At 57.0% G+C, this 24,346-nt stretch overlaps 1 protein-coding gene across 1 annotated transcript in view; it reads left to right on the top strand.

Moving 5' to 3' along the window:
- The first annotated feature begins 1,077 nt into the window (after window positions 1-1,077).
- LOC133343943 (liprin-alpha-4-like) overlaps window positions 1,078-24,346 on the top strand; it is a 43,279-nt gene continuing 20,010 nt past the window's right edge. The window contains exons 1-18 of the mRNA XM_061553976.1: window positions 1,078-1,200; window positions 3,588-3,677; window positions 11,920-12,021; window positions 13,069-13,233; window positions 13,517-13,591; window positions 14,176-14,274; window positions 14,631-14,855; window positions 16,207-16,353; window positions 16,910-17,044; window positions 18,263-18,346; window positions 18,770-18,901; window positions 19,048-19,110; window positions 19,539-19,630; window positions 20,530-20,665; window positions 21,078-21,412; window positions 21,629-21,911; window positions 22,735-22,764; window positions 23,428-23,561. Of these exons, the coding sequence (XP_061409960.1) occupies window positions 1,144-1,200; window positions 3,588-3,677; window positions 11,920-12,021; window positions 13,069-13,233; window positions 13,517-13,591; window positions 14,176-14,274; window positions 14,631-14,855; window positions 16,207-16,353; window positions 16,910-17,044; window positions 18,263-18,346; window positions 18,770-18,901; window positions 19,048-19,110; window positions 19,539-19,630; window positions 20,530-20,665; window positions 21,078-21,412; window positions 21,629-21,911; window positions 22,735-22,764; window positions 23,428-23,561 (2,384 nt within the window). The 5' untranslated portion in view covers window positions 1,078-1,143. The remainder of the gene's footprint in view (window positions 1,201-3,587; window positions 3,678-11,919; window positions 12,022-13,068; window positions 13,234-13,516; window positions 13,592-14,175; window positions 14,275-14,630; window positions 14,856-16,206; window positions 16,354-16,909; window positions 17,045-18,262; window positions 18,347-18,769; window positions 18,902-19,047; window positions 19,111-19,538; window positions 19,631-20,529; window positions 20,666-21,077; window positions 21,413-21,628; window positions 21,912-22,734; window positions 22,765-23,427; window positions 23,562-24,346) is intronic.

Genomic DNA, 24,346 nt, shown 5'->3' with positions numbered 1-24,346 from the left:
GTGGCATGATCTCCGCCGCGTCAGTCTCTGCCGGCACGTACAGCCTCCCCACCACTGCGGTGTCTCTCCTTGCACCTGCAGGCATGATGTGCGAGGTGAGACGTCTCCTCTCTCGCACCCTTTGCAGCCTTCTCCCTCCTCCTCGTCCTCCTCCCCCCTCGTCGGTGTCAGGAGGCAAAAGTCTGCGGGTGAATTCCCGCTCGGAGATGTGCAGCGTTCAGAGGCGGCGCTCTTTTGCTGTTCACAACCCCGAGCAAGTGGTGGAAATTCCACGTTCCAATAATAATAATAACGATGATCATTCATAATAATTGAGTACATTTGGTATTCGCGCCATTCTTAGAGCCTGTGGCTATCACTGAGGTGCTGTTTCAAAGATCGTATAAGTCTGTCGGCAGGGAGCCACTCTGCTGCTGTGTGTAAACCGAATGAGTAAATGGCGGTGTAATTTTTGTAAAAAAAAAATTCCAAACGTTCACATTTTGTCAAACTTGACTGAATTGCCGCGCGAGTTGCTCGATTTGGATCGTGCGTAGCAGCTGCCGCCGCGCCACCGCGAAAACTTGGCCGGACCCTCCTGTGAAAGAGTCACGAGCTCGGTGAAGCTTTCTTGCTTCGACGAGCGCAATGATGGAACAACAACAAAACATTGAAATGGTGATAATGGACAGAGCGACGAATGCGCTCGCGTGTGGAAGCTCGACGGATCGTTGCGTCGCGAGACCATGGTGACGGCTTGGTGAGTTGGGGAGGGGGGGAGGCCTTCATCCAGCTGTGGATAGACCATGGCCGGCGATGGCGACGTGGCGAGCGTGCTCGGCCGCTTTGCCGGGCGACCGAGGCCTAACGCAGGCTCCATTCCCGCCGCCAGGTGATGCCCACGATCTCCGAGGACCCCGCGCCCTCCTCACTGACGACGACGGCCTCATCGTCGTCCTCCTCCTCCTCTTCGGCCGCGACGACGGCGGCGGGGGCGACGGCGCCGCCGGGAGGGCCGGCGTCGTCCTCGTCAGCGGGGTCCTCAGTCATCGTCGGGACCCTGTCGTCGCGGCGGGGTCGGCGACGGGCCCCCCCGGGGCGCCTGTGCCGGCCCCGCGGAGAGGCTCGCAGAACGGCTGGGAGGACGCGAGCCTGGAGCGGCTCATGAGCAGCATGCTGCAGGAGCGCGACCGCCTGCTCGAGACGCTCAGGGGCGCGCAGGTGCGCGCGTGTCAGTGTGTGTGTACGTTAGTGCGTGTGTCGGTGTGTGTGTGTGCATCAGTGCGTGTGTCAGTGTGTAGGAGCGGTGGTGGAGCGGTCAGCGCGCTGCGCTACGGACTCAGCGACCCGAGTTTGAGTTCCACTCACGGCCAACACCGGTGACGATTATCTGAACTGGTCCTGGGTCACCCCTAGGTCGACTCAACCTCAAATGAGTACCTGGTGTGGTGTGTAAACATCGCCACTAGGGAGACAATGGCGGTTGAGCCTGGTGCTGGCTACCCACCCCCTTCATAGGTGCTTGCTAACAGCACTTGCCCTGACAGTCAGTTAAAGGCCATACGGGGGATCTATTTTTTGTATCAGTGTGTGTGTCAGCTGGTGCATCTGCCAGTCATCTCGGTCAACGCATGACACCTGGGTCTGTCCCGTAACCTCCTGTCAGCGAGCCTTCGACACTTCACGTGGCTTCAAAGTGCAACTGGCCTGGCAAAGGCGCCGTGGTGACATCACCGACGCTTCGTGGCAAATGGCGGCCGTTGTGTCAGTGGGGTAGAGTTCGTGCAGCGGTTAGCACGTTGTGCTACAAACCCGGCGACCCAATTTAGATTGCCGCTCACGACCAATAACACTGACGAATATCTGAGTCGGTTCTGGACCTCTCCTGGGTCGACTCAGCGTCGATTGAGTACCTGGTGCGGTGTGTGAACATTGCCATCGGGGAGTAAAAACGTGTCGTGGCGCTGGCCACCCACCTCACTCGATATGCCGTGCCGGCTGCTCGCTAACAGCACTTGCCCCTAAAAGTCTGTTAAGGCTACACAGGGGATCTTTGTATTGTGTGCAGAGCACTGCGGTGACACCCACACGCGCCTGCCTGCGTTCACCTGTCTGTTGTGTCACCTGCCCGTCTGTCCGTCTGCCTGCCCCCCAACCTGTCCGTCTGGTGTTTGGTCTGCTCTCCAACCTGTCTGTCTGGTGTTTGGTCTGCTCTCCAACCTGTCCGTCTGGTGTTTGGTCTGCTCTCCAACCTGTCCGTCTGCCTGACCTCCAACCTGTCCGTCTGGTGTTTGGTCTGCCCTCCAACCTGTCTGTCTGGTGTTTGGTCTGCTCTCCAACCTGTCTGTCTGGTGTTTGGTCTGCTCTCCAACCTGTCCGTCTGCCTGACCTCCAACCTGTCCGTCTGGTGTTTGGTCTGCCCTCCAACCTGTCTGTCTGGTGTTTGGTCTGCTCTCCAACCTGTCTGTCTGGTGTTTGGTCTGCTCTCCAACCTGTCCGTCTGGTGTTTGGTCTGCTCTCCAACCTGTCCGTCTGGTGTTTGGTCTGCTCTCCAACCTGTCCGTCTGCCTGACCTCCAACCTGTCCGTCTGGTGTTTGGTCTGCTCTCCAACCTGTCTGTCTGGTGTTTGGTCTGCTCTCCAACCTGTCCGTCTGGTGTTTGGTCTGCTCTCCAACCTGTCCGTCTGGTGTTTGGTCTGCTCTCCAACCTGTCCGTCTGCCTGACCTCCAACCTGTCCGTCTGGTGTTTGGTCTGCCCTCCAACCTGTCTGTCTGGTGTTTGGTCTGCCCTCCAACCTGTCCGTCTGGTGTTTGGTCTGCTCTCCAACCTGTCCGTCTGGTGTTTGGTCTGCTCTCCAACCTGTTCGTCTGCCTGACCTCCAACCTGTCTGTCTGGTGTTTGGTCTGCTCTCCAACCTGTCGGTCTGGTGTTTGGTCTGCTCTCCAACCTGTCCGTCTGGTGTTTGGTCTGCTCTCCAACCTGTCCGTCTGCCTGACCTCCAACCTGTCCGTCTGGTGTTTGGTCTGCTCTCCAACCTGTCTGTCTGGTGTTTGGTCTGCTCTCCAACCTGTCCGTCTGCCTGACCTCCAACCTGTCTGTCTGGTGTTTGGTCTGCTCTCCAACCTGTTCGTCTGCCTGACCTCCAACCTGTCTGTCTGGTGTTTGGTCTGCTCTCCAACCTGTCTGTCTGGTGTTTGGTCTGCTCTCCAACCTGTCCGTCTGGTGTTTGGTCTGCTCTCCAACCTGTTCGTCTGCCTGACCTCCAACCTGTCTGTCTGGTGTTTGGTCTGCTCTCCAACCTGTCTGTCTGGTGTTTGGTCTGCTCTCCAACCTGTCCGTCTGGTGTTTGGTCTGCTCTCCAACCTGTCCGTCTGCCTGACCTCCAACCTGTCCGTCTGGTGTTTGGTCTGCTCTCCAACCTGTCCGTCTGCCTGACCTCCAACCTGTCCGTCTGGTGTTTGGTCTGCTCTCCAACCTGTCCGTCTGGTGTTTGGTCTGCTCTCCAACCTGTCCGTCTGCCTGACCTCCAACCTGTCCGTCTGGTGTTTGGTCTGCTCTCCAACCTGTCGGTCTGGTGTTTGGTCTGCCTTGCTCTCCATTGTCCCAGGAGGGGTTGTCCCAAGCCCAGCTGCGGCTGCAGGAGGTGACGCACCAGCGAGACTCGCTGCACCGCCAGCTCAACGCCGCCCTGCCACAGGTGGCACCCGCGAACCACACCGGGGCCGCCCTCCCCCCACACCGCCCCCCCCACTGCGGCATCTCTCCGGCCCCAGTAATAACCGGGGCGGCCTGCCAGATTCAAACCACGAAAACCTCTGCAACAAACATTTTTTTTAAACTAACCAAGTAAGGCCCACTGAGCTGTGTAGCTCTTTGTCAAGAGCGACCCTGGCTATTCGCAAATGACAGCTCAACGAATTGGCCCATCACATGGACATTTTAGCAGCCAAATTACTCCTCAACGCCACATTATTGATTGTAAATGTGGACACATATGGGGTTCTGGCCTTGCCGAATTATTCAATATTCCGAATTATGTACAATGGTATTCCCCAGTTCCTCCTGCCCCAATGACTTTTTTTCTTTCAAATTTGTTTTCCAACAAATCATACGCATTGACACAATTCTTTCCAAAACTCGCAGACTAAGCGAGTACCTGGTGCGGTGTGTAAAGCATCGCCACTGGCGAGACAAAGGCGGCCGGGCGTAGAGTTGGCCACCCACCCCCTCGTGTGCCATGCTGGCCATCATAGGTGCTCACTAACAGCACTTGCCCCAACACTCAGTTAAATGCTATACGGGGGATGTTTGTATGTGTTGTCCGCGTGTGTCTGTGTACTGTGTCCGTTTGGCGTGTACGTCTGTGTATGTGGGCGCAGGGTCTGAAGTGGGGGGCCGCGTGTGTCTGTCTACACACGTGTGCAGGCATGTCAGTGTGTCTGTGTGTCTGTGGTCTACACACGTGTGCAGGCATGTCCGTGTCTGTGTGTCTGTGTGTCTATACACGTGTGCAGGCATGCCCGTGTCTGTGTGTCTGTGTGTCTACACACGTGTGCAGGCATGTCCGTGTCTGTGTGTCTGTGTGTCTACACACGTGTGCAGGCATGTCCGTGTGTAAGTACACCCCCCTGCACCCCCACGCCCGTGCTCATCAGGGGGGCTTGCAATCCCACCGTGGATAATCCTCTGATTTCATTTTGTCCACCACCACCACATCCCTCCCTCTACCACCGGTGGTGGGGGGGGGGGGGGCTCTGCCGTTATTTTATTTCCTTTTATTTATTTTCCCTGCTGCTTTTACAACCGGCGTTATCTTGTAAGTCTATAATTCACCCCCCCCCATCTCCTCCTGACAACCCCCCCCCCCAAACTCTCCCCCTAGTGTGGCTTAAGCCAGCAAAAGCAAGCTGCTGCATTCTCAGCAGCAGCAGCATCGGCTCTGTGTATATTCATATAAGGCTGTGCCGTCTTGCATAATTGTATCTGCTGGAGTGGTCAGGAAGGTTTGAGAGCGATATTAGGTCATCGGCTGTACCTTTTTTTAACACGCACTTTTTTTTTACTTTCCGTGTTGTCTGTTTCATAGTCTTTGGAATCTTTTGACGCTTAATATCTTCGGATCTACGAAATTCTCGACACAGACTCGCACGCCTAGCTTGACAATTCCAGATTTCGTAAAGAAATAAAATAAACCGGTCCAGGTCACGACCATCGTGGTCCTATTTATTTTTTAAACAAAAATTTACTAATTAATAACACTGATCAACACACACTTTTCTGGCATAAGGTATTCCAACGATTGTAATTTTGGGGTGCTGATTCCAAATCTGGCATCAGTTTTTGTCTATCACGTCAAGTTTTTGAGATATCAAATATTGCATTTTCAATAAAAAAACTGCAGAAGAAAAATATTAAATAAATGTGGATATCTACATGAAATGATATTATAAAAACACTATCCTAAAAACACAGCACCGTATTTTAACACTGAAGCAGGCACTGACTCGCAACAACTTGCAATCATAAGTGACATAGTTAATTTCGGGTAAAATCTATGAAAATGGGGTATGCCGATAGCATAAAAATGAGATGTGATAGAGCAAATCTGAGATCAGATTTGGAATGAGCACCCTGAAATTAGTCTAGAACAGCTGTTGACCAGTGTAATCATACGTTTTACCGCCCCCTATGACGGAAAAAGTATGGTCCAATCACAGCGGCTGTTGCTGGCCAGCCAATGACCAATGAACGGGGTGCTTCTATCGCCGCTCGTCATGGCGCCGTAGCGGCCGCTGTGCTGCCCTCTTCCTTAGCTGCGAGAACAACAATTACACAAAATAATTCGGTCAAAAAAACTAGATTTTCAATGCACGCACTTTCCTCTGCACTCAAAAGTAGAAAATAAATTATTTTGATCCCCGGAATTAATCAAATGTGCTCAATAAAAGTGGGTGGCTTCCTTTCGATCTGTTTAATTTGCTTTATGCGAGCCACCCACTTTTATTGAGCACATCAGATTTGATTAATTCTGTGATATTTTGAAATTTACCTATTTTCAATGAGAAAACGTGCTGTGCATTTTGTCATTCCTTCACGTAAAGTCCTGGTACAAAAGCAAAGTTTGCGGGGAATATCCATTTTCTATACTTTTTAGGCATAAGCAATTAAAAAATAATACTACCATGGGGCAAAAATCGTGTTACATAGAGTTATCATAGTTAACTTACCGCCATCATCAAATCATCATCCTCACCACCACAATCATCGTCTTGATTTGATCGCGTGGATGACAATAAGCAGACCGTACGTCTTTTCAAATATCCGCTTTCCAACCGATAAGCTGCACGGCCTTTTGGGAGTGCCAGATTTCAGCAGCGTTAAGATTTCCAGACAAGTAAAACTCTGGCGCGGTTTCGACATGCGGTGTCTCATCAACAGGGTCAGCGCATGTTGTGTGAACGAAGCCATCGATTCATCGACTGAACTTGATTCATGCGCTCGCGATAACTTGCATGGATTTCATGTCCATGAGAATCGATTATAATAATTAACATTTGTAAATTGCCCTTAAACAGTAGTTATCAGGGCGGTATCTGAGAATATTGCACTGGAGTGTTACTGGTAGGAACCTCTGGTTACACCAGCTCACAGGGGATTATTGTGTCCGTCCGTCCGTCGTGCAGGGAGGGGCTGGGTGGGGAGGGAGGGGCTGGGTGGGGAGGGGAGGGTGGGGAGGGGCTGGGTGGGGAGGGGAGGGGCTGGGTGTGGAGGGTGGGGAGGGGCTAGGTGGGGAGGGTTATTGTGGGGCTGGGTGGGGAGTGGCTGGTCACCCCGTGGTGCCCTTATAAAACTCAACGTTTAACCTACTCACGCCGGCTTGTGCCCGCCCTCACAGTCGAACATATTTGCGGAATACACCACGCCGCCTTTGACCCTGACCATTGACCGAGCAACCCAACGTTCCTACCAGCTCCCTCCGCAGGAATGTGTTACATTTAGGAAAAACAGCGGTGACCAGAGTGGTACAAATGAGACTTATGCACCAGAGAAACGGTCAGAATGAGACGGCAAACATTTGACGTAAAAATTCGCCCCTCGATTGGAACCGCGGGCCTTGAATCGTGAACGCTCCATCGGATTGCAGGGCCTGTGAAGCAATCCTTAACACGGAACTAAATTGTAGCTTGTGAAGCGTCAACAAATACGGAGAGAAAAAAAATTAAAACACCAAGAAGTGTGCAAAGAAGCAACGGAGAGAGATGCCCGCTCGCAAAATTCGCATTGAGAGACAGAAATGGGGAAACACGCCGGTTTAATGAAAATAATAATTATTTAATTTCTTGGTATTTGTAGTTCTTTAGAAACTCATTTTTTGTTGTCCACACAATGCACGAGCTTGATACGCGGTGGTTTGGCTGCTGCAGCTCTTTGCTATTAAAATTTCCCTCCCTTTATTACTGCTAATCCTATTTCCCTCCCTTTATCACTGCTAATCCTACATAATACACTAGCATAATATGACTTTGAGACCCCCCACCACCTACACATTCCACAAGTAGTGACTAATCCCATATCTGCATTTGTCATGAATATGCTAAATTCCTCTGTTGATATGTAAATTCCTTTGTCAAGGCGCCCTTCCTCCCCTAACCCAGCTTAAAAATACGCTGCCAAGCTTAGCGATGTTCATTAGGACGCCGTCTTTCCGACAGCCCTGTTCTTCACCTGAGGACGGCTGCTTGCGTTGTGGCCGAAACGTCGTGAGAATTTAATCTTATGTTTGATTTTTATTATTTTATTATTTTCCTTCTATGTGACTTTACCGAAAGAACCAAGAATTAAAATGATTTAAATTTAGAAAGCGCCCTTAAAAATCGTTCTCAGGGCGCTAGAAGACGCCCATACGGTCGACAACGAGCCATCGTTCAGACCATCAGGGAGAGGAGAAGGAAGGGGAGGGGGGGGCTTGGGCAAAGGAGCGCGCCCCGGCTACGGGGAAGGGACATCGGCTGACTGCTCGAGAGGCCGGTAGCAGAGCACCGGCCATGGATCGGAATCGCGGCCGAAAGGGCACCACCACTGCGTAGGAGATGGAGCGGGACATGGGCTCGTGCGCGGGAGCTCGGCGGACCCGTTGCACAGCGGGGACGCCAGAAGCAGCAGCGGTTTGGGGGAGGCCTTTCATCCAGTAGTGGATAGATCATGCCTGCCGATGATGATGACAGTCCCGAGAATTTCTGTTCCCTCTGTGTTTTTTTGACCGCCCAGGGTGCGAGCGATCTTCTTGTCCCAGACTCTGTGTCGCTCGTTAAATGTGACAAACCGTGCCATTAGATATTACACGCACACAGCCGTGTTTGTTGCTGAATTGTAATGTTGGTTTCAGAACAATGTCCAAGCGTTTAGATGTCTGTTCATAAAGTCATGTTTCGGGTGGTGCAGTGCCTAAACCCCCCCACCCCGCTCCCCCACCGCCCAAAAAAAGGTAGATATTTAAACTTGATGTGAAGCTTTCGTGACTGCAGGAATTTACTCTTCGGTTCTTTCGGTAAAGTCACGTAGAAAGAAATAAATTTCAATAATTGAATACGACGTTTCGATTGCAACACAAGCAACCGTACAAGTTGTGTCTGCTCCGTGACCCAACACGTAAGCTGGGCACGTCGGCCGCGGTCAATCCACTGCTGGATGAAGCCCTCCGCAACCCGTCACGGCCCCCCCGCCGCCCTGCGACGTGACCACCCGCCCGGCCCCTGCGCGCGAGCTCAACGCGCCGCTCCGTCTCCTCCACTTTGGCTGCCGCTCCGTCCGCAGTCTCGACCGGCGGCCGTCGCTCCGTCGCGAAATCGCTTTCGCGTCGGTACCTGGCGCCCCCCACGAGCCGCGCCGCTCGCTCTCTCGATCTCAAGAGGCGTTCGCGTGACCGCACTCGCCCAGTATTCTGGGAGCGGCGGCGCAGCGGTTAGCGCCCCGCGCTGCCAGCCCCGTCGGTTCCGAGTTCGATTCCCGACCACTGCCCGCATCGGTGGCCGGTGTCTGAATCGATCGCGGGCCTCGGAGGAGTACCTGGTGCGGCGGTGCGTGAACGGCAGCGCCGGGGAGGCAAAGGCGGCCTTGGTGCGTGGCGCTGGCCACCCACCCACCGCCTCTTGCGCCGTGACATCCTTCATAGATGTTCGCCGACGGCACTTGCCCCGAACAGCGTGCGTAGGCTACACGGGGGACCTTTGGCTTGGTCGCGTTCGCTCCAACCACAGGAAGACGCGTCCACTGCGAAATTGACCGCCGATGAAAAAGATGAATCACGTTTTTCTCCCCCCCCCTCCCCCCCAAAACTCATTCGAGTGGCTATTTATTTATTTATCTCTGCCATGCAATAATGAGTCGCGCCCCGTCATTAAAATTGCACCAGGGTCATTAATCTGGCCGTTAAATCTGTCACCGCGCGGGAACATCCGCGCATCCGCCCGTTCGTTCGTTCGCTGTCTCGCTGGCCCGCTCGCTCGCTCGCTCGTTCCTCGGCTCATTCGATCGATTCATTCACTTCTTAGTCGCCGGTGCAGGCGAACGCGCAGACGCACGCGCGGTGCACAGCGCCGACTGCTTGGCTAGCAGGCAGCCCCCGGCTCGAAATAGCAACGTGACCTCATCGCATCCCCGCCGCTAGCCCCGTGGCACGAGTGCTGCCCACCGCACGTGCCCCCACTGCTGTGCACGCAAGGTGCGCTCCGTGCAAGCCCCCCCCCCCCCCTTTGTTGTTAATCCGCTGCTGGACGAGGGGGTCTCCCTTTGTCCTGCGGGTCCCGTGCGTCGTAATTAGTCATGCACCCAGCAATGTCACAGCGGTGAGACTCTCGTCTTTTCTTTCCTTTTTAACGAAGAGTCCAAAGACTCTTGATTTTCGTTGTCGTTGTTGTTGTCAAGAGGTTTCCTGCTGCGTTGGGATGTTTGGGCCAACCCACGACCTCCTGTATGCCAGGCGAGGTAGTCAACATCTCCTAGCCACCGTGATGATGATGAGAGAGAGAGAGAGAGACACGCAAACTCCCAATATACAGCAGGCGTCAGGGTCAGGATCGAACACACGACCTCCTGAATACAACGTCCGTGACGTTTTGATGGTGTTCTTAGCTCCGGGAGGAAACCCCGAGAAGCCATGCAGAACAGGGGGTGAGGGGGGTGGGACATACAAACTCTATACTATATAGAACTTCAAATCTAGATTGATACAAACTCCACAGAGACAGAGGTCCGAGTCGGTGTGTCTGCGCTGACTGCCCTCTGCCTGCCGCAACAGCCTGTAACACCTGGATAGCACCTGGATGGGCGATCACCCATCCAGGCGCTATCCAGGCTCAACGCCTGCTTAGCTTTTTTGAGATCTGATGAGATCGGAAGCATACCAGGTGATGTGGTCATCGGCCAAGGGGCACTGAAGTACACAAAGACAAAGTTCCCCCGTAGAGCTTTAACAGACCGCATGGGCAAGTGCTGTTAGCAAGCCCGCACGGCACACGAGGGGGCGGTGGGTGGCCGGCAGCACGCCCGACCGCCTTTGTCTCTCCGGTGGCAACGTCTACGCAACTCCGCACCCGGGTACTCATTTGAGGCTATGGGTGGGAATCGAACTCGGGCTGCCGGGGTTCGTAGCGCAGCAGTGCTGACCGCTCAGCTCGTACGTCCTGTAGTAAATTGCTAAAAAACAACAACAACAACCCACGCGCCTTTCATTTGGCACGAGATTGTCATTTATCCCTCAAGCAAATGCCCCGCGCGGAGGAGGCCACGAGGAAGCTCGTAAACGACGGCGCTTTAAGCTGCAGTGAACTCGACGGTGTCCATAAGAGCCTCTTAAGAACGGGAGAAAAACGGCCCCATAGCGATCCATCAGCCACTCCACTCTGCTGCCACACGCGGCGGCGGCGGCGGTGGTAGCAGCCGCCGGTTTCTCCTTTCTATTATCCGCTGCCCCAGAGTCGCCCGTCATTCCACTGCTGCCCGTGTCGCGGTTTGGTCCCAAAGACGCGTTCCCTGAACTCATCCACGCACTCAACCACCCACCCACGCTCATTCACTCACTCATCCACTCACCCACTCAAGTACCCATGCACTCAACCACCCACCCACGCTCACCCACTCACTCATCCACCCACACACTCAACCACCCACTCACTCACGGACTCATTCACCCACGCACTCAACCACTCACGCACTCACCCACCCACTCACTCATTCACCCACGCACTCAACCACCCACTCACGCACTCACCCACCCAAACACTCACTCATTCACCCACGCACTCAACCACCTATCCACGCTCACGCACTTACTCACCGACTCACCCACTCATCCACCCACCCATGCACTCACCCACCCACCCACTCACTCATTCACTCACGCACTCAACCACTCACTAACGCTCACTCACTCACTCACCCATTCACCCACTCAATCACCCACGCACTCAGCCACCCACTCACGCTCACGCACTCGCTCACTCATCCACTCACCATATTTTGTTCAACAGCTACACACTGGAAGTCACAACTCACTAACTCAGCCACTAACATGCTCACCTACTCACCCACCCACCCACTCACCACACTGCTGGTCACAACTCACTAACTCAGCCACTGACACACTCACCTACTCAACCACCCACTCACCACACTGCAGGTCACAACTCACTAACTCACCCACTGACACACTCACCTACTCACCCACCCACCCACTCACCACACTGCAGGTCACCTCGCTTCTCTTTCTGCTTCTTCCCTCGTGCCGTTCCACTTTGGAATTGACAGTTTAACTCGAAGGCTTTCGCGACCAATGTCACCCGTAACCGTTTACTTGCCTGTAAATTAGCCGGCGCGGTGGTGATATTGTACACGACAGCGTTTGCCGTCGGTTTCTCTCCCGTGTTTCTTGCGTTTCGCAGGAGGTGGCGGCGCTCACCAAGGAGTTAAACTTGTGCCGGGAAACTCTGCTGGAGAAGGACGAAGAGATATCGGAGCTCAAGGCGGAGCGCAACAACACTCGGGTAAGGGCGGCACTGACGGATATTGGTCAACAACAACAGCAGGAACAACAACAACGTGGACAACAATCAACACGTGAACGTACTGGCGGTACGCCGGTGGTGCGCGGAAGAAACAAAAAGAAGATTCCCGCGATTCGTACTTTGAGCATTCACCGCGGCGGGCGTGGAAGTCGAACCGGGGACCACCTGCGAACCTTTCACAAAATGTTTAGATCTTTTGTGGGGATCTGGCGGAGGGGAGGAAGCGTTGGCGACGAGGTGGTGGTCGTGGTGGTGGCGGTGGTGGTCGTGGTGGTCGTGGTGGTGGTCGTGGTGGTCGTGGTGGTTGTCGTGGTGGTCGTGGTGGTGGTCGTGGTGGTGGTCGTGGTCGTGGTGGTCGTGGTCGTGGTGGTCGTCGTGGCGGTGGTGGTCGTGGTGGTCGTGGTTGTGGTGGTGGCGGTGGTGGTCGTGGTGATGGTCGTGGTGGTGGTCGTGGTGGTGGTCGTGGTGGTGGTCGTGGTGGCGGTGGTGGTGGTGGTGGTGGTCGTGGTGGTGGTGGTGGTCGTGGTGGTGGAGCGATCAGCGCGCCGCGCTATGAACCTGGCGACCCGAGGTTCGATTCCCGCTCACGGCCAACACCGGTGACAGCGATTATTTGAACCGGCCCTGGGTCTCCCCTAGGTCGACTCAGCCTCAAATGAATACATGGTGCGGTGTGTAAAAATCATCGCCACTGGGGAGATACAGGCGGCCGGGCGTGGTGCTGGCCACACATCCCCCTGTGTGCCGTGCCGGCCTTCATAGGTGTTCGCTAACAGCACTTGCTCCAAAAATCTGTTACAGGCTATACGGGGGATCTTTAGTCTTTTTTTTGGTGGTCGTGGTGGTCAGTGACGTTGGCCGTGGTGACGTCATCGTACTGGACATCTGTGCAAAAGAGCTTTACAGCTCATCGGATTCCTCCCGGTATTAATAAAGATTCAGATTCTCATTCAGAATCCACGCGCGTGTGAGGTGATCCCCCCTCTCCTCGTTTCTCTCCCCCCATCTCACCTCCTCCTTCACCAGCTGCTGCTGGAGCACCTGGAGTGCCTGGTGTCGCGGCACGAGCGCTCGCTGCGCATGACGGTGGTGAAGCGGCAGGCGCAGTCGCCCGCCGGCGTCTCCAGTGAGGTGGAGGTCCTCAAGGCTCTCAAGTCGCTCTTCGAGCACCACAAGGCGCTGGACGAGAAGGTGGAAGCTCTCGCTCGCTCGCTCGCTCGCTCGCTCTCGCACTCATGCTCGCTCGTTCTCCATCGGTTCGCTCGCTTCGTCTTCGCGCCGCGTGCCTGTGAACGTGTCCACGTCTTTAGAACAACAAGAACAAATAAATTCCCATCCTGGGAATTGAACTCGGCCCACCTGGGTGCTGGGCCGCACGGGGGAAGTGAACCCCGTGATGGGACGCGCGTCGGCCGTCGCGTTGCGGTGGCGTTGACACGTGGCGGCACGTTGCGCGTGTCGTTGTGCGCGCCAGGTGCGCGAGCGTCTGCGTGTGGCGCTGGAGAGGGTGGCGGCCCTGGAGGCGGAGCTGACGGCGGCCAATCAGGAGGTGAGGAGGGCGAGCGGGTGGACGAGCGAGCGAATCGATTGAGCGATCGAGCGATCGATCGCCGGCATATCGCAGGGGGCCCAGCGAAAGGGCAGCAACAAGGCAGCCGGAGTGGCTACCGTGGGGCCGTTGGGGGGAGAAAGAGACGATGGTGGTGATGGGAGGAGGCAATTCCAGAGTGAAGTAGCGGATATGAGAAGTGCTTGTGACCTGGGGTGTGGTGAGCGGGGTGAGCGAGTGGGCGGTTGTGGCCTGCAGTGCCGGTGGCGATTGAGCTCAGCGTGGTGGACGAGACGGAAACGGCCGGCGTCGAACCTCTCTCAGACTGCTCGATGCCAACCGTGCAACGCGGGTGGAGGAATATGACGAGAAGAAGTTGCCACGGCAGTCGTAGCGATAGACGAGTGACGAAGAGGCGGCCGATTGCCACGGCCGAGCGAGCGAGTGACCGGGAGTGAATCGGTGAATGCTCGGATCATCGACGGACGGCGTCGTGGTGGCAACGACTTTTGAGAAAGTGATTTCACTCGAAGGTCTTTTCTTTCTTTCCCCCCTCCGTGTGCCGCCATTTTCTCCGCTCGTAGATTTTGCTGTGGCGGGAGCACAGCGGCCGGAGCCTACCTCGGGTTGGCGGCGGGGATGGCGCGGAGTCGGATGCCAGCGGCCAATCAGACGGCTCACAGGTGCCTGCTCTCCGTCTCTCTCTCTCTCGTATTCTCCTCCACCTCTACGGTCCCTGGCGTGTCGACTGAGCGCTAACGGTGGTGCTCATACGTGCATCACGCTGATGATCCGCACTTCACCAAACCCCCTTCGCATCGCAACGACTGTTCAACCGGCCCGCCCTAGCGATCCCGGCCGCATCATGCTGACGATACGCGCTTCACCGAACCCCCTTCGCATCGCAGCGACCGTTCAACCGGCCCCCCCTAGCGATCCCGGGCCGCGTCACGCTGACGATCCCCAACCGCGCCGCGCCGACCGTCGGTCCGTCGGCGCCCCGACCGTTCCGTGTCGCCGCGTCTCCCCGTGCGCGCAGGCGGCGCCGCTGGTGTCGGCCGGCCTGGCGGAGGGGGCGGCCACCCGCCTGCGGGAGCTGCAGGAGGCCGTGGAGCGCCAGGGGGCGGAGGCGGCGCAGCTGCGCGAGCGCCTGCTGGGGCTGTCGCGCCGCGCCGCCGAGCTCGAGGGGGAGCTGGAGGCGTCGCGCCGGGAGCTGGCGCGCGCCGAGGACAGCAACGCCCGGCACCAGCGCGACATCCGCGAGGTGCGCGGCGGCGCAGCGGGGACTCGCTGCGTCGGCCAACACCGGTTGACGACGTCGGTGAATGATCACCGATTGACGACCAACGGTTGACGACCAACGGTTGACGACCACCGATTGACGACCAACGGTTGACGACCAACGGTTGACGACCAACGGTTGACAACCAACGGTCGACGACCAACGGTTGACGACCAACGGTTAACGACCAACGGTTGACGACCAACAGTTAACGACCAACGGTTGACGGCGATCTGTTGACGATCAACGGTTGACGACCACCAAATAGCGACGCCGGTTAACGACGCCGGTTAACGACCACCTGTTCACGACGCCGTTTAATGATCACTCCTTTTTCGTTTCTTTAGAACTGATCATTGTTTTTGGTATGTTGTCCTTCCCCCGCACCTCCAATTAGCACACACACACTGGTTAGCAACGCCGGTCAACGACGCCGGTGAACGCCGCCGATGAACGCCTCGTTGCTTTGCCTGTCCCGAGGAAAAAGGGTATCTTCTGGGAGGTTATTCCCAGCAAGTGCATTAGAAGAACGCAACTTCTGGAACATGGCGGTTATGAACGCGTTGATTTCACGCGGGTGAGAGATGGCCTCTGCGGACGCCGGCCAACGCCGATGGACGGCGCTTTCCGCGTCGGAATGAAAGGCCGTGAACTCGGTGGCAACGCTGACGCGCGCGAGCGAATCCGCGAGCAGTTAGGACGATTTAACACGTTAAAGGCTTTAATATCGTCCATAAAAGATGTTTTTTTTGGTTAGATCGCGTTAAATATATAAATGTTGTGTCGTGAAACCCGCCACCACCCGACACAGCCAATTAGTAAGGTTTATCATGTAAACAGAACGTGCAAATTCGTTTCTAGTACAGCACACCGGTGTGTTGGAGAGCAAATCCACAATGTTGACAATCGTAAACGTTGTGGATTTGCTTTCCATTTACGATTGTAAATGTTGTGGATTTGCTCCCGGGTTGAACGACACAATTAGATTTACGCCATCTAACCCAAAAAAAAACCTGTATCAAGGATAGTTGGAACGAATTTCGATGCAGCGGTGCAGTGTCGCGTCAACGTTTCAAGGCGTACGGCGTCGTTGACGAGCTCGTCCGGCGGCTTTGTCCCCTCGTGCCCGCGCACCGCCGCCAGACGTGCTCGCTTGCGCGCGCGTCCGCGCGTGTACGTATGCTTGCACGCTTACGTGTGTGTGTGTGCGCTTGTGTGCGTGTACGTGTACGTGCGTGTGCGTGCGTGCGTGTGTGCGCGCGTTTTTGTGCCCGTGCGTGTTTGTGCGCGCGCCCGTGTGTGCGTCTGTGTGTGTGTGCGCCTGCCCCGTTAGGTGATGGCACAGAAGGAGGACATGGAGGAGAGAATCACGACCCTGGAGAAGCGCTACTTGGCCGCTCAGCGCGAGGCCACGTCACTGCACGACCTCAACGACAAGCTGGAGACGGAGCTCGCCAACAAGGAGGCCCTGCACAGACAGGTGGGAGGCCTCGCACGCGCCGGCCACCGTGACGTCGCGAGCGAGATCACTTGTTGCATCGCTGGGTGAGATTGTGAGTGAAGTCACGGGTGACGGCTCACTGGTGATCTCACTCGTGTGTGACCCTCACTAGTTCTTGGGGGTCACGGTGAACGCGAGCGTGGGGTCTTTGGGGTGACGGTGAATGTGAGACGAGGTCGTTGGGGTCACGGTGAACGTGAGCGAGGGGTCATTGGGGTCATGGTGAGCGTGGGGTCGTTGGGGTCATGGTGAACGCTAACGCAGGGTCGTTGGGGTCACGGTGAATGTGAGCGTGGGGTCATTGGGGTCACGGTGAGCGCGGGGTCGTTGGGGTCATGGTGAACGTGAGCATGGGGTCATTGGGGTCACGGTGAACATGAGCGTGGGGTCGTTGGGGTCACGGTGAATGCAAGCGTGGGGTCATTGGGGTAACGGTGAACGTGAGCGTGGGGTCGTTGGGGTCACGGTGAACGCGAGCGCGGGGTCGTTGGGGGTCTCGATTTGCGTCACCCTCTCCCACCCCCCTCCCATGCAGAGCGAGGAGCGCGGGCGGCAGCTGCAGGAGCGGCTGGAGACGGCGGAGCAGAGGCTGCAGCAGACGCTGCGCAAAGCCGAGACGCTCCCTGAAGTCGAGGCGGAGTTGGCTCAGCGCGTCGCGGCCCTCACCAAGGTGCGCTCGCTACGCGCACAAAGCCAAAGGGCCCCCCGTGTGGCCCGCGCGGGCTGGTCAGCGAGCGGCGCGTACGAAGGTCGGCACGGCACACGCGGGGGGGGGGGGGGGGGCGGGGGGGGGGGTGGGGGGGGTGGGAGGGGGCTGGTGGGCGCCCGGCCGCCTTCGGCTCCCCAGTGGCGATGTCTACGAATTTGAAGCTGAGCCGACCTAGGGGAGGCCCAGGAGCGGTTCAGATATCCGTCGCCGGTGTCGACGTTGGCCGTGAGCGGGAATATAGAATTCTGGTGAACGGGTCTGTTAACCGCGGCGCCACCGCTCCCGCACACGCAAACACGCGCGCGCACCAACAATAAGACGAAATGTCGCAGCGCGCCACAAAAGGTTGCTTTTAATCCCGATTTAATTTGCCCAAATGTCTCCGCTTGCGGGAGGACTCCGTAGACAGCGCCGATAAAACGATCGGAGCAGGAGCAAATCACGATCACAGGAGGAACGACATCTCGTCGCGCCAGACGCTGCCCACACGTCCGGCAGCATTGCTCCTTCACCGTAACGACCGAGGACATTCGGTCTCCACGCTGTCGTTCTCGTAGCACGAGGCTCTCACGAATGGGGATTGGGAGGGCGCTGCCCCGTCTTTCGCAGACGCAGCCAGCGGTAGTTTTTGTTGCGTAATAAAATTTTGCGAGATAGATCGCGTAAGTATGAATGTGTCGTAACCCTCCACCACCCGGCACAGCCAGTGAGGTTTGTTACATAAACAACGCGTCAATCAGCCCACCGGTGCGTTGGAGAGTAAATCCACAACATTTACAATTTGAATACCTTTATTATGAATAATATTGGTCGCGAAAGCCTAAGTTTTTTTGCAGTTGGGGGCGGGCGGGCGCAGGGCGGGGAGGGGTGGGGGCGCTGTTACCGCCGTGCGTGATCCCAAAGTGAGTAAATTGTCAGTCTCATTTTTTTGGCTCGCCGCCGAACAAAGACGTCAGTCGCCGCATCGTCGCTCGCTTTCCCGGCGCGCTTCTGCGGCCGTCTGGTAACGCGCTCTTCCCCTTCCGATATTTGGAAGGCACCGGGAGCTGCGCCGCTTTTAAATCGTCATCTCGGTTGATAAACTCATTTCTTCACAACTGCTTTTTTGTATTCAGTTTGTTGTCCTTCCCCCCCGCCACCCCGCCCCGAACCCTGACCCTGTCGCTCTTTCCCCCGTAGGCGGAGGAGAGACACGGGAACATCGAGGAGAGGATGCGGCAGCTGGAGGGGCAGCTGGAGGAGAAGAACCAGGAGCTCCAGCGGGTGCGTCGCTCCCCACGTGCATCCCGAGTCGCAGAGCCCACGCGGTGGTCGAGCTCCGAATCCCCGTCGCTCCCTCGGATCGCCCCGCCCCTCCCACTCCCCTCCCCGCCCCCCGCTCTCGCGTCGCCAAACTCGCGGGGCGCCCTTTTAGCCCTTCCGCCGAAGGGACGTCTCTCTCGCCTGCGGTGTGCCGCTCACCGTGTCCCCATGCGTTCGCTTCCTGATCAGACTCCGCGTTGAGTGTAACATTCCCTCCTGCTTGTGTTTTAATGGGGCCTCAAACCCTTTCCCTTGATGCACGTGGTTGCCGCTCGTTAAACTGCTGCCGCCTGCTCGTCAAGCTGCTGCAGCTCGTTAAGAAGTTGCCGCTCGTTCGCTCAGCGGTTGCCGCTCGCTCACTAAGTAGAACGACCGCGTGCGCAGGCTCGCCAGCGGGAGAAGATGAACGAGGAGCACAACAAGCGCCTGTCGGACACCGTGGACAAGCTCCTGTCCGAGTCCAACGAGCGCCTGCAGCTGCACCTCAAGGAGAGGATGACGGCCCTGGAGGAGAAGGTGCGGCTATCGCTGGCCTGCGGTGTGGTTTACTGTCGTCGTCGTTGTTGTTGTTGTCGTTGTTGTTGTTGTTGTCGTCGTCGTCGCGCTTGTTTACCCTGGGAATGCTCACCGAGTCTCAAGGGTCTCCGCCTCTGTCTGTACAGAACGCGCTGACGCAGGAGCTGGACAATGTGCGAAAACACCTCGAGGAGATGCAGCAGGACAAGGCAGGAGGAGATGAATGATCCCGCATGCTTCTGAATGATGTCACGTACTTCTAAATGATTCCACTTGCTTCTGAATGTCACGTGCTTCTGAATGACGTCACGTGCTTCTGAATGATCCCACGTGCTTCTGAATGATGTCAGTGCTTCTGAATGATGTCACGTGCTTCTGAATGACGTCACGTGCTTCCGATTGATTCCACTTGTTTGTCATTGATTCGGCATGCTTCTAAATGATCCAACATTCCTCGAGTTTCTTTCACTTGTCAGTGCCTCCACCTGCTTCTGAATGCATCCCCATGCTTCGGAATGCTTTCACTTTCTTCGTAATTCTCCCACGTGCTTTTGAATGATTCCACTTGCTTCAGATGTCTTCCACGTGCTGTTGATTGATTCCACCTCTCAATGCTTTTGTGTGCGTGCGTGTGTAGGAGCGTCTGATGGAGGAGATGGAGATTCTGCGCTCGGAGGTGGAGCAGTGGCGGCACAAACCCTCGGGGTTCACGGAGACCTTGATGCCCAGGTGCTCGCTACTGCGTGTGTGTCGTGGCCTCGCGTGCCCAGCCACCCCATACCCAGCCACCCCGTGCCCTGCCACCACGTGCCCAGCCACCACGTGCCCAGCCACCCCGTGCCCAGCCAACACGTGCCTCAACCATTTTCTGTTTGGCTGGATAGAGGGGTCTTAAAGGGCGCGGCACGAGCTAGGGACGAGGTGGGCCGATGTGGAAGAAGATGATTTGGAGCTGAGTGGACTTGCCGATGGCTGGTACCAGCGGTGTCAAGATCGGCCTCCGTGGAGGAGGAGGTTCGTGAAGGACGCTGCTGGGCAGTTGGAGGCAGTCGCGTTGAAGTGACGCTCACAGCAACAAGTGGAGCGCCGGGTGGATAAAACGCAGCAAGTTGGCGCAGTAGGGAGCACTGGTGGTGCATCTGTCAGTTATCTCAGTCAATCAACCCATGGCATCTGGGTCTGTCCTGTGACGTCCGGCCAGCGGCCTTCGATGCTTCACTACCTCAACGTGCACCTAGCCTGCACAAGTGTTGGTGTTATGTCACCACCGCTTAGTAGTGAATGGTGGCTGTTGTTGTTGACTGGTTATGCATGTTCGTGTGTGTGTGTGTGCGTTTATGCGTGGGGATTGATGACCGGATGGTTAACGCACTGCGCTACGAACACGGCGACCCGAGTTCGCTTACAGCCAACGGCCAACACCAGTGACGATATCTGAACTGGTCCTGGGTCTCATCACGGTCGACTCAGCCTTAAATGAGCAGCTGGTACAGTACGTGCACATCAGCACTGGGGAGACAAAGGCGGCCGGGCGCCGTGCCAGCCTTCACGGGCGCTCGCCAACAGCACTTGTCCCGCTAGTCTGTGAGGCCTACACGGGGGATCTTTGTCTTTGTTGGGTGTGCCAGGTCCCACCGGAGCAGCGCGGTGGACACGTCTCGTTTCTCGCGCGGGTCGCTCACCCTCGACCCCGTCGATCATTACGCTACGATGCGCCGCGCCAAGAAGGGACGACTCCCACCCTTCCGGGACGATCCCAGCAAGGTCACTACTTGTCCGCTCGCCCGCCGGCTCGCTCGCTCGCTCACTCACTCGGCCACGAACTCACCCATCTCATCTACTTTTGCGCGTGCTCGTCCGCCCACTCACTCACTCACAAGCTCACCTGTGGACTTACTCCCCGACTCACTCACTCACCGACTCGTTCACCCAATCGCTTGCTCGCTCGCCTGCCCACTCACTCACTCAGTCGCCCACCCAAGCCCGTTTACTCACTCACTAAATCCCTGGCACGCTCACGCACTGGAACAACCGCTTACTTTCCACATTCCAGAGAAGGAAACACTCACAACGACATTGGCCGAGGATCCCAATCGGGAGGACCTTCCCAACACCCCACATCCCGGTCCTCACTCGGTGCTTCCCCTCCACGGTCCCCCCCCCTCACCCCCCCCAGGTGCTCACCGAGCAGGGCTGGGACCTGGGCGGTGGAATCGGCGGGATGGGAGGAGGAGGAGGAGGCGGTGGAATGATGGGAGGAGGTGGAGGAGGAACACCATCGCTCCTGAGCGGCTCCACTCGCTCGCTGGACCCCGACGGGAGCCTCAGCGATCAGGACAACGGAGAGCCGGGGCGGGACGGCCGACCCCGCGACCTCTGCCACTCCGACTCGCTGCTGCTGTCTCCCGGCGCAGGTGGCGGCGGTGGCGGCGCGGGGGCCGGAGGCTCGGACGCCCAGACGCTGGCGCTGATGCTGCAGGAGCAGCTCGACGCCATCAACCACGAGATCAGGCGAGTCGCAGGCTGCCGCCGCCGGGCCGTGCCGGGCCACGGCGGAGGCTGGCGCCGCGTCTTTTTGAGTTGAATACATAGGAGGAGGCTTTCGCGACCTGTGCTATTCACAACAGAGGTCTGCCCCTAAACCCGAACACCACTCACCACCTCGTCGTCGTCATCGTCGTCTTGGCTCCCCCACCCGACCCACCCCTTCCCCGCCCCCCACCGCAGGCTCATCCAGGAGGAGAAGGAGTCGACGGAGCTGCGCACGGAGGAGCTGGAGTCTCGCGTGAGCTCGGCGAGCCTGGAGTCGCTGGCGTTCTCGCGCCTGCGCTCCGCCTCCTCCATCCCCGGCTCGCTGGGCGGCGGCGGCGGCACCACCGCCACCGCCTCCTCCTCCTCGTCGCTGCCCCCCAGCCCCTCGCCCCCCGTGAGCGGGCGCTCCACGCCCAAGGTGGCGCCGCCGCGGCGTCCCGCAAGAGACCTCGACCGCATGGGGGGGGTCATGACGTTGGTGAGCTGGCGCTGGGGGGCGGGGGGGGGGCGGGGCGGGGGCGGGGCGGGTGGGGGGGCAGTGGGGAGGCTGAGGTGGAGGTGAGGGAGAGGGCTGCAGGTGAGGTGGAGGTGAGGTGGTGAGTGGTGTTTGGGTTTAGGAGTAGACTTAGAGATAGAATGAAGGTTAGAGTTTGGTTAGGGTTGTGGTTAGGGACAGTATTGGGGTTAGGGTTGGGGTTAGGGACAGTATTGTGGTTAGGGTTGCGGTTAGGGACAGTATTGGGATTAGGGTTGGGTTAGGGACAGTATTGGGGTTAGGGTTGGGGTTAGGGACAGTATTGTGGTTAGGGTTGGGTTAGGGACAGTATTGGGGTTAGGGACAGTATTGTGGTTAGGGTTGGGGTTAGGGACAGTATTGGGATTAGGGTTGGGTTAGGGACAGTATTGGGGTTAGGGTTGGGGTTAGGGACAGTATTGTGGTTAGGGTTGGGTTAGGGACAGTATTGGGGTTAGGGACAGTATTGGGGTTAGGGTTGGGGTTAGGGACAGTATTGGGGTTAGGGACTGTATTGTGGTTAGGGTTGGGGTTAGGGACAGTATTAGGGTTAGGGTTGGGGTTAGGGACAGTATTGGGGTTAGGGTTGGGGTTAGGGACAGTTTTGGGGTTGGGGTTAGGGACAGTATTGTGGTTAGGGTTGGGGTTAGGGACAGTATTGGGGCTAGGGTTGGGTTTAGGGACAGTATTGGGCTTGTACCGTGAGCCTGCCGTTCTTGTTTGTTGATTCGGCTTCTGGTACCAAACGCATCGAGTGATCGGCGGCGCTGTCTTCGTGTCTCCGCAGCCGAGCGACCTGAGGAAATACCGCCGGAGGGTGCGTATCAGTGCCCCGGACACGGCTCTCACACCCAGCGCGGCGCTCCCGCCGCACCGTGACACGCGTCGCGCGTCCTGCGAACTCTGGCACGCGTCGGTCGCCCGTCGTCCCAGGACGTTCCTTGAGCGGGCCACCGATCGTGTCTAGCCGTGCTCCGCCCCCGCTGCTCCGTTGAAGGCCGTGCGACGCGGAGATCCGTCTCGCGCCTGCGCACGGGCCGATCTCGTCGCTCCATCTCTGCCCTTGGCGTCCCCTCTCGCACGCGGTCCCCCGTTTGGCTGCCACTCCATCGTTGGTCTCGACCACCGGCCATCATCGAGCCTCCTGGCGACATGTCCTGCCTTAAGCCCGCTGACTTTCACGAGCAGTCACCGTGATGTCTCCAACTTGCATTTCTTGTGCAAACCGTGCGTTCCTCTTCCTGTTTCTCGGCGTAAATCTCATCGCGCGCACTTCCCAGTGCTTTTCTTGCGCACTTTTCCGTCGTTGTTTAACTCTCTTCGAGCAACGCACGAACGTGCGAACAGGCAAGGATGTATATCAAATGCAAATACACGCTTGTACGCCCGGGCTGCGTTCGCTGCGCGCTCGCCGGCACGCGCGCCTCCCCCAGCGTTCCTCACGGCTGTCCTTGCCTGCGCGCGTATCGGGCTCGCGCAGACGATGGGCGGCGAGGAGGAGCGGGAGGACAAGGCCACCATCAAGTGCGAGACGTCCCCGCCGCCTTCGCCACGTGGGAAGTTCCACAAGCTGGCGCACGGCATCAAGGCGGTGAGCACGGAGGACATGCGCAGGTACGAGGGCCCGTCGGTGCGAACGGCACGAACGGCATGAACCGCTGCGACGCTTAAGACGCCACGAGTCTCAGCTGCCCCGCCGGGAGATCGAACCACGTGTCGGTGGTTCCCGGCGGCGGCTGCCCTGCTGGCAGGCTGGTGCACACTTTTAGGGCGTCAAGTTACCTGGCGTCGCACGGGGATAGCTGCCACTGGGGGTGCCTCCGTCCAAATGTGTGAGGGCGAGAGGTGGCGCGAGTTTGCCTATCGCGTGCAAAGCGCTCCGCCAACCTCTCCCTGTGTATTTACACTTAACGACGGGCCTCCATCGAGCCCAATGTGTAGTGTATAGTGTATAGTAGTGTAGAGTAGAACCTCTCTTAATGACCACCCATGTGAACGACTAATCGCTTAACTACAGGCCTCCGTAGAGCCCAATGTGTTCGCTTACCGACCGCTCCCTTGTTAACGACGGGCAGTAAATGTTAATTAATGCATTGATTAACCGTGTTTATTTTAATAGTATGTGTTTATCATGTTGTTAGTCGTTATGTATGAATATCCTTTGTTTAAATATTTTAAAGTAATTTTTTTGGGTGAAAAAAGGGTAACTTTCGATGCCATCGGAATGAATGAAGTCTTTAACGTGTATTTCCTAGACTCGCTTAACAAGCAAATCACTTAACGACCAGTTTCGTGGAACCAATTAATTACCGTCGTCAGGAGGTGGTTCTACTTTACACACAACACCCTGCTGTGGTTGCCCCCTTCTCCCTGCTAAACCTGACCCCGACCCCACTCCC

This window comes from Lethenteron reissneri, chromosome 2, assembly GCF_015708825.2.
Source record: "Lethenteron reissneri isolate LAM-NWPU_2019-01 chromosome 2, ASM1570882v1, whole genome shotgun sequence".
Classification (NCBI taxonomy): domain Eukaryota; kingdom Metazoa; phylum Chordata; class Hyperoartia; order Petromyzontiformes; family Petromyzontidae; genus Lethenteron; species Lethenteron reissneri.
This window is presented reverse-complemented; position numbering and strand designations above follow the sequence as displayed.